The 9,926-nt window shown below is 47.7% G+C and overlaps 1 protein-coding gene across 1 annotated transcript in view; it reads right to left on the bottom strand.

The window, feature by feature from the left end:
- The window catches only part of ABCC1 (ATP-binding cassette, sub-family C (CFTR/MRP), member 1), a 69,935-nt gene that overhangs the window by 40,368 nt on the left and 19,641 nt on the right, over positions 1 to 9,926 (bottom strand). The window contains exons 8-11 of the mRNA XM_008586230.1: positions 7,893 to 7,955; positions 6,305 to 6,431; positions 3,564 to 3,740; positions 1,338 to 1,505 (exon numbers count right to left, since the gene is read on the bottom strand). Coding sequence (XP_008584452.1) covers positions 1,338 to 1,505; positions 3,564 to 3,740; positions 6,305 to 6,431; positions 7,893 to 7,955 — 535 coding nt within the window. The remainder of the gene's footprint in view (positions 1 to 1,337; positions 1,506 to 3,563; positions 3,741 to 6,304; positions 6,432 to 7,892; positions 7,956 to 9,926) is intronic.

Raw genomic sequence — 9,926 nt, 5'->3', positions numbered from 1 at the left:
GGGGGGGGGGGGGGGGATGTTGCAATTTAACAAGGGTGATGGGAATGGCTGTTTTTGAACAAAAACGAAAAGAGGGAGGGAACCATGCTAGCATGTGAATGAAAAAAAAATGCAGCTGCAAAACAATTTGCATGCAATGGCCTATTATTTTTAAAGCAATCCTCCCAAAACTACTATAAAATCTATACCTGTGTATATATTTTATCTACAGATCTGGAAGTTTGGGAAGACATTCATCAAACTATTAAGGCCAGATGGCAAATGTTTTCAGCTTTCTGGACCTTCCAGGTGTTGTGGCAACAATCCAGAATGAGCGAGCTGTGTTCCAATAAAGCTTTATTTATAGACACCGATATTTAAATTTAATACAATTTTCACGTGTCACAAAAATCTTTCGACTTTTTGCCCAACCATTTAAAAATGTAAAAGCCATTCTTAGCTCGCAGGCTATATGTACAGACACAGACAGTGGCACAGGTTTGCAGACCCTGTTCTCGAAAGAGGAATCAAGGGTGCAGGAGGAGGGGGAACCATTTGGTTTTCTCTCCCTCTCTCTCTATATATATCATCCCTGTACTCTTTGATTTTGTTACCATAGCATGCACTACTTTGAAAATGTTTCATATTTAAAAATTATGCTTGCACAGAATTTTAGAAGGACGTATGAAATGCTTACAACAGGTTAAGTGGCAAGATGCTTCCTATACATAAATGTATGATGTGATAACCCTATTTGAAAAGTTTATAGCAAAATGACTCAAAGAAGTACAAAATCCTCAAGTAGTAAGATTATGCACAATTACTTTTGTTTTTCATAATCTTCTATTTTTCCTTCATGGCAAGTATTACTCTTATAATCGGGGAGAAAAAAGGAAGAAACATTGTCCTCCTGATGCACCCCAACTTCCACCAATTACTCTTATTTTTAAAAAAGCACAGGAACTATTTCCTATTATGTTAGGGTGCTGTGGCAATTTTCCCACTCCAAACCTCCACCCCGGAGCCCATGGCCACCTTGGCCCAGGAGGAAGGGCAAGTGCTCAGTCACAGGAGGTCTTGGGGTAGGGTTTCCCTCTGGGAAGCCAGCCCTGAGACTTAATTGGGAAGAGAAGCCTCCTTTGGCCAGTGAAAGCAAGGAATTCAAGTTAGTGCCAAGGACTGATCCCTACAAAGACAAGTGCAAGATAGCTGTCTTAGGAAGGCTTCTAAGGAAAACATGAGAAACATGTTCTTAAAGTCCAAGGAAAAACAAAAAAAGGCCTGGGAAGCAAAGGGTACACATTCCAACTTAACCAAAGAGACAGCCAGCACCCACGCCCTGCCCATTCAGCAGGTACCTTGTTCTTCAGCATCCCCTTGGGGCCAATCACATTTTCAAAGATGTGTCTTCCCACGTGAGCATCTACCGCAGACAGGGGATCGTCAAAGAGGTAGATGTCAGAGTTGTAGTACACAGCCCGGGCCAGGCTCACGCGCTGCTTCTGGCCCCCAGACAGGTTGACGCCCTGGAGAGAGAGACAGCAGAAGGGTGGGCATCCTAGGAAACCTCAAGTCTGAAGAAATGTGGCAGAGCCAACCGAGAGGGTGACCTGCTCAGGTGCAGTAGACCCAGGCCAGAGGCCCTGCAGGGCTGTACCTGCCTCCGCCTGGCATGAGATTGCAACTGCACAAGCATGGGTTCAAGTCCTGGCACCACCAGTACCAAGGATGTGACATGGGCACAGGGTGTAGCCCCATCTATAAAATGGGCAAAAGAGAAAATCTGAGCCTGTGAGTTGCTGGGTAGGGTGCTCGGCACATAGTGGGCACTCAGCAAAGGGTGGCTGGATGCACCGAATAATGCTGGTTAAAGGAAAGTCTCCTGATAATTCAGTTTCATGGTGGACACCAGTGGATGTGGTGACAGTATTACTGTTGCTGCTCAGATATTGTTCACAACTAACCTTTTCTGCACGATTGCTCTGGATCAATCATTCACTGGTGAGGCCACGTGCAGTCAAGGCAGGCTGTACCCAGGAGATACTGAAATCTAGCCTGTATCCCGCTCACGGGGAAGAAGGGCACTGCGTGGACCAGCAGCAGCCCCCGCCCTCCCATGACAGATAACCCACTGCCATTTCCACATCTGCTGGGGAATCACGGTGGACACCCGCTGGGTTAACTGCCCAGCCCCGCTCCTGAGAGATGCCCCCCCCTTCCCTGCACTGAAGTGGGGTCCTGGAAGCCAGGGTCCTTTGGTTGGTCCCTCTGCCACAGGTTACTGGCCCAGGGGCAGACATGGGACCCAAGCTAAGGCAGTCATATTCTCTCCCTCCAGATTTCAGTACTGGGACCTAGACAGGAAAAAAAGTATGAAGTCGATGTGCCAACAAGAAGAGACAAAGACCGGGACCCAGGCTGCCTGTCCCAGGCCCTTCCTGAGCCCCCACTACACTCCAGCCCTGGATTCCACATGATTCACCCGTATCCTTAAACTCAGCTCCTATTTTCTTGCTTACACTTGCTCAAGCTCCTTTGTAATCCCAAATCCCCCTGCTAATAATTTCTTTTTTCTTTCCAAGGAGCTGAAGATTTACCTCAACTAAAAGAAACCATTCACCAAATGAGAAAGCTGGTGGAGACACTGGCTTGTAACTAAAGTCAGAGATGGGCGAGCTCTTTGCACTTGTGGTCTTCCACGAGGCCAGGCGCTGCTCTGCAGCATCTGCACTCCCTGAGCATACACCAGACAACCACCAGGGGGTGCCAGGCGAGTAGCACCTGGAAGAGCACCCCAGGCCAGGTAAGGCACCTGCAAAGGCCTGGAGGTAGCAAGGAGCTGGGGGTTGTTGAGAAAGGGTGAGGGGGGCTGGAGTGGTAAGAGGAACAGAGAATGGCCCTCCTTGGAGGTGACAAAACGTAGCACGTAAGAACATGGATACAGGAGCGACCCTCTGTGGCTGTGCAGCCTCAGCAAATCACTTAACCTCTCTGTGCCTCCCTTTCCTCAACCACTGAATGGCGTTCACAACAAAACCCATCTCATGGGCTTACTGTGAGGATCAGATACACATAACATGTTTTGCATAGTACCTAGCACATAGAAAATGCTAAGTTCAGCTATTGTGTTACTATTTTTATTTTATCACTGTTTTGAAAGGGACCATGGACATTTGAATCATCTACATCCTTCCTCCCTATATCATGCCCCTTGTCATGTGACTTTTTCAAAAGTAGAGTATACTTCCTGGTCCCTTGCCTTTGGGCTCAGCCTAGGGTCTTGGTTTGTGTGTGGAAGAAAGAGTGTGCTTTAAGGGACATAACGTACTTTTTTTTCCTCCCAGCTCTCTTTGGCTTCTGCTGTCACTATAAGAGGTCCCCCTTGGGCAGCTGCCTGTAGCCATGCTTGGCTGGCCTGCAGCGTGCAGCAGAGCCTCCTGGCTCAGCCCAGCCAACAGCAGGCAACTCACAGACCACAAGCAGGAGAGTAAGCCTTTAACTCTGTAAGCCACTGAAATTTTGTGATGGTTTGTTAAGTGGCAATAGTTGACTGGTCCAGGGGCCAAGGCTGAAACTGTACTGACCTTCTCACCAATCTCTGTCCGGTCCCCGTTAGGAAGGATTTCCAGGTCTGGGAGGAGGGCACAGCCCTCTATCACGGCCTTGTAATACTGTTCTTGCAGCTGGCGTCCAAAAAGGATGTTTTCTCGGAGAGAATCATTCTGAATCCAGGCTTGCTGGGGCACGTATGCCACTGAGCCCTATGTGGCCAATGGAGAAGGAAGTCAGCCAGAGAGACTCGATGACTAAGACAGCAGACAGGCCACACACCTGCCAGGAGGGTCCTACTTCACAAGACATTTTAATCGCACCTATTGCTTCAACAAGAGGGAAACTCTTTGAGTCACAAAGGACTACAGATGCCAGAGCTGGGATAAGAAACCAAACGAGGTTGGCCACTGACTTCAATATCAGGTGTTAAAGAGCTGAAATCCTCATTGATGAAATTACAGTTAGGTATTTAATAACTATTTACTGAATGCCCATAGCAGCACACAAAACACCTGCTTCCAAAGAGTGGAAACCTCTGACATGACCAAAAAATCACCTGATTACAGTTGTGGTAGATGCTAAGAGAAAAATATATGAGACATAACTATTTACTGAATGCCCATAGCAGCACACAAAACACCTGCTTCCAAAGAGTGGAAACCTCTAACATGACCAAAAAATCACCTGATTACAGTTGTGGTAGATGCTAAGAGAAAAATATATGAGACCTTTAAAAAGTCTGACATCAGGACATCAGGAGATCAGGAGAAGGAAGGGTTCCTTCAGGAAACTTCCTGGATGAAATTTAAGGACTTGTTAAGCAGTCTGTTTCAAGGGCTGTTTTATTTCCATATCACGTAAGCTGTCCAGAAGAGCATGAGAATGAGGGCCAGGGCAAGGATATCTGTTTTGTGTATGTGTATAACAAAAATGTTGATGCTGTTAATAAAAATTTTTTAAACAAGGACCAAAAGGTGAGGAATAAGCCTTACAAATAGAAGAGATAGGAGCATTCAGGTCAGAGGGAACGGCATGTGCGAAGGCACATTCCAGGGACAGAAAGGCCAGTGTGACTGGAACATCAGTTGACCGTGTAAGAGGAAAGAACAGCCAGGACATGAGCTGGAGGGTGGCAGGGGCCGGCTCACACCAGGCCAGTGGTCATGCTGAGAAACATGGGCTTCATCAGCAGGGCAATGGGGAGCCACTGAAGGTTCTCAAATAAGGGAATCCTAGGGGGCCAAGACTGAGTGGAACCCAGGGGCCTCGACTCAATCTAAATTCTCAGATAACTAAACTGCTAACTAAAATCCTAATTTACAGGAGTCCAACATGTCACAAAACCTCACTGCAGAACCCACAGATAATTCAGACATGGCATGTACCAGCCACACTGGTTAAACATTTGGAAAAAAATAAAAACCTTAAACACATTTCTAGCACTCCCCTTACTAGGACAAAGCAACCAGTCACAAATTACCCAGCCCAAAATGCCAATATTGTTGGGATTGTGGAAAGCTGGGGTTAACAAAACAGAACACAATGTATCCTCCTGTGATTTATGATTTTCTTCCATTAACTTAGCTCACATTGCTCATTCATCTTACTTTATAACACGTCCTTGAAAGTAATGATAGTACATTTCTGAAAACAACAGCTAAATGTCATTAGTTTGGACTCAACCACTGTAATGTATACTTTTCTAATGGGTATCATATAATCAACAAAGAAAGGACGTTGCTCTTAAAAAAAAAAAAACAATAGTATAAACTAGCATTCCCAAAAGTGAATTCCAAGAGACAGTAGTTCTGGGGATATAAATAGCTGCCATACAGACAAAGAAGTACAGGCAAATACATCTGGGACACGCAGGTTTTGACAAAGTTAAATAGGTTTCTTCTCTTTGTAGGACTTCTCAGAGCCTTTACTTCATTAATGTTTATTATACATCTTGAAGAGGGAGGGAGACAGAGGGTGCAATCTATCCTAAGCTTGTTTGAGCCCGGGGCCCTTTATTCTCCAAACATCCCACAAGATGAATTTGCTGCAGACCACACTCCAGGAAATGCTGGTGTCAACAAAACTCCAAGGGAAGTATTCCTAACACCAGGAAAAGGCCATCACAGGGAATGAACTAAATGCAAGGAAGGCTCTTGATTTCCAGAGGGATTTGTTTGTTTACTAAAGCAGCCTCTTAAGCTCTCAGGGAATTTCAACTTCTGTCAAAGTATTCTGTATTTCAAAGCAATAAAACTACACTCTTGTCTTAGCCCCCTACTAAGAAGTTAATGAAAACTCAGAATTGAAACCATTCCTTTAAAACAAAAGCTCTAAGAAAATATTCCAACCACATAAATCAAAATCCTAAAGTTCTATTATAAGAAGAGATACACAGTGATCCTAAGGAGAAAGAACAAGCCAGAAAGACTTATGCATAAAGAAACCACAGAATGCACACGAGGGGCGCAGATGGAGAGAGAAGGGGAGACAGAGCGTACCAGGGAGTATTTTTGTGTTTAGTGTTTACTGAGTGCCTACTCTATGCTGGGCACTAGTCTAAGAGCTGGGATACAGCAGGGAGTAACTGATACCCAAATCCTGCCCTCTGGGATGCCACAGAGAACAGAAAGAACGAGAGAGAAAGAGAAGGAGACCTGCTGCTCTCACTTCATGCTCAGGGATGGTCACAAAAGAAACATACATCATTCTTGACCTTCCTCTGAGGTCACCAGCTTCCCCCAATGCCCCCCCCCAGCCCCAGTCCTTGTCCTACCTTGATAGCCACGTGCCCCTCCACCTTGTCCATCTCGGCCAAGAGGGCTGAAAGCAGGGATGACTTTCCACACCCCACCTGGCCCACCACGGCCACCAAGGCACCTTCCGGAACAGAGAAGGTAATGCTGAAATGACATGACATGCCCTGTCTCAGCTGTGCTTGCACCAGGACAACACCTGCTGAGCCAGTGCCACTGCCGACTCAAGCCTCAATTTACCCCAAGTGCAGAGAGGGAGACAGAAAGCAGGGCCATCACAAGCATTTAAGGTCCTGCAATTCCTTCCGCTGTTTCTACTGCTGAACTGAGCTCAGCTCAGTAAACTGCCTCAGGGGGCCTCCAGGTGTAGGCAGGTGACAGGCAACAGGTGCCAGGGAGAATGCATCACAGAGAATGGAGGCAGTGAGAGAGATCTGAGGGACTCATGTCACACTAGGAGAGCTGAATGGAGGGCTATTAACTTTACTGGGGGCATGATGCAGGACAAGAGAGAAAAGCTATCATTGAAGCAGGCAGGATTTAAGTTAGACATAAGGAAGGACTTCCTAAACATGCACTCCCACCATGAATTTTCAACAGGGTTTTTATATGGATTCTTTCCTCTGGAGAGTCTGCCCCCCACCTGATAAAATACAGCAGCTATTTGGCTACCCAGTTGGGAGATCGTTGTTTAGGGGCAAGGGCATAAATTTGGCCTCTAAAAGGTCACTTTGGCCCCGGGTTTAGGGATTCCTTAAGGAGGCCTAAAGGAGCCATTAAGCAAGGCCTCCAGTCAGAAAGAAATGAGACACTTGTCAAGTTACCCTGGGGACAAAGTCAATGCCCTGGGTGCTGTGTGTTTTACAAAGATAAGGGCTATGATGGGCAGGGGACCAGGTGGGGAGGTGATGAGAAAAGGAAAGCAGGGCAGCAGGGGGACCTTGGAGAGGACAGGGAAGAGCAATTCCATGCTGATGGGAAACACAGGGTCAGAACACCTCTCAGACAACCCAAGCCTGCCACAAGCACCACCGCCACCTTGGATCCTACCTGGCCAATCAGGGTACCCAGTCCCCCCAAGCACAGTGATTGGCTCAGAGAGGGGCATGTGACCCAATCTGGGCCAATAAGAGGCAGGCAGGCCTCTTGAAAGATAGGATGTACACCTGGAGCTGTTGGGGGCCATTTGCCATCAGGAGGGAAGAGGATGGCCGACAATGAAGCAGCACAGAGGGAAGTGGAACAAAGAGAAGACAGAGGGAGTTCTGATGACACTCAGCGCCTGGATCACACTGTACCTGAAAGTGGACCTTTTCAGTTATGCTAGCCAAAAATCTCCCTCTGTTACCTAAGACTAGCTGTGCAAGGTTTCTGTTACTTATACTTGCAGGGATCCCTCTGTGCTAGGCACCTTCTTATCTGCTCCTCAGGGCAGCTCAAGGAGGTGTGCCTGGACCTACTTTCCAGATGGGTAAACTGAGGCTCAGAAAGGAAAAGTGACCCCGTTCGAGGTCACAGAGCTGGAGCGTGGCTGGAATTCAAATCCATGTTTGACCAGAGCCCCGTGGTGCTCTGCACACCACCAGGTGTGTCCACATCCTGGCTTACCCATTCAGCGTGGGAGGGTCGCTCCTGGCCCATGTGAAAGTGGCGTTCTTCACAGTGATGCTGCTTGTCCCCCCACCTGAAAAGCACCAGACACAACACGTCAGGCACAGATGGAGTCACATGACTGAGTGTGAGCAGAGCACTCTTGCTTTTCCTTTTTTTTCTGATCAAGTAGTTTAGCCCCAGACGCGGGATACAGAGGGTGCTAGGCATTACCTGGTGACGTCAGCCATGGTTTCTAAAAGAAGAACCCCAACCTGCAGTTTTGGAGGTGGCCTCAAACCGAGAAAGCAGAAGGAAACCACAAGAGGGCTTGGCCTTGTAAGACAGGAGGTTTTACCATCCGGCCGCCCATCTCAGGAAACGGCTGCAGAGGTGGGGGACTCACGAGGGTTATTTGATGTTCCTAGGACTCCCTGGCCCCGTCTCAGGCAGGTTTGGTCAGCTCTGCCTGGGAGGCCTGAGCAGCAGCCAAGGTCAACAGGGAACAGGCAGTGTCCTCATGTGAAACTCTCTCCAACAGGATAGCCCTTGCCACACCCACGGGGCCCTCCTTCAAGTTCAAAGCTGGGACCTTTGCTTCTCCCCCACCCCTCCCTCCAGCCACAACATCCTGCACACAGCAGAGCAGGTCAATCCTTCTAAAAACACCCATCACAATAAATTCCAACAAAGCAGGATATAAAACAGGAAGTGTGATATTAAGGCCTGGGGGAGGGGAGTGTTTAAGACAAAGCCGACGTTATTAGGCTCCCAATGGGTAGAAGGCTCCCAGCATCTCTCTCTTCATTTACTGCTTTTCCTCTAACTTCATATCCCATACTCAAAAGAAAAAACTGTCTGTTAATTATGAGCCACCTTAAAACCACCTGGAGATGATATGGGGATATTTTTTCAAGTTGTCACATAAATAATTTCCCCCATACATCAAAGAAACTATAACCTGTGGCAAGAGAAAGTGACTGGTTAACCTAAATCAACCTTGTCCCTCAGCTCCCCCAAAAGAGAGTAAACGAGGAAAACCGAAAGGTGCTTTTTAAGAAATATAAGAGAAGCCATTTGAGTTGTCTACAGAGAGCTATAAGATTTGGGAGCCAGCAGCCGCCATTGTGGCCCCCTGTCTGGCACCCGTCCAGTGTGGAACACCGACTGGGAGACTGCCATTAGGGCAGGAAGGACAGGCTGAGGCCTGGGCAGCAGGTGGCCTGTTAACAACTTCAATAGCAAGAAACCGCCTCTGGCCACCTCAGATTTCAGTCCATGTTTTTGAAGAGAAATTTGACCCCACACAGTGGATGGCATTGTTCCCACATCGTGTGAGGGGACTTGGTCCTCAGGACAGCAGAAAACAGATTACTGCAGGCCAGGATGTCAGGAGGAAGATTCCAGCATCCACTTGGATGGTGGTTCTCAACTGGGGGTGACTGTGCCCCACATGGGACATCTGGCAATCTCTAGAGACAAATTTGGTTGTCAAAATTGGGGTGGGTGCTACTGCATCTAGTGAATAGATGCTGCTCAGTTCCTACAATGCACAGGACAGTCCCCAGCAACAAAGAAAGAATTGGCCCCAAATGTCAGTTGCACCCGGGATGAGAAACCCTGCCCTAGAGGGCTGAACTAGAGATAGAGATCACGTCTCACTCACACTAGAGACATCACCACCACCACGATCATTTAGCATCTTCTATGCACCAGGCACCAGGTCAGGTGTCTTACACACCCGGGATGAGAAACCCTGCCCTAGAGGGCTGAACTAGAGATAGAGATCACGTCTCACTCACACTAGAGAAATCACCACCACCACGATCATTTAGCATCTTCTATGCACCAGGCACCAGGTCAGGTGTCTTACACACCCACAACGACATCTGAAAGCCCACTAGGTTCCAGGCACTGCTTACACACGATAGCCAGCATATACACACATTCGGTCCTATGATGGTATATATTGGGCTCTGGAGTCAAGACTGTGGGAGTTCAAATTCCCGTGCTACCACTGCCAGGCTGGACAGTCACAGGCAAGTTACTGGA

Source organism: Galeopterus variegatus, unplaced genomic scaffold (assembly GCF_000696425.1).
Source record: "Galeopterus variegatus unplaced genomic scaffold, G_variegatus-3.0.2 Scaffold3892, whole genome shotgun sequence".
Lineage (NCBI taxonomy): Eukaryota > Metazoa > Chordata > Mammalia > Dermoptera > Cynocephalidae > Galeopterus > Galeopterus variegatus.
Note: the sequence above shows the minus strand (reverse complement) of the source record. Positions and strands in the feature narration are given on the sequence as shown.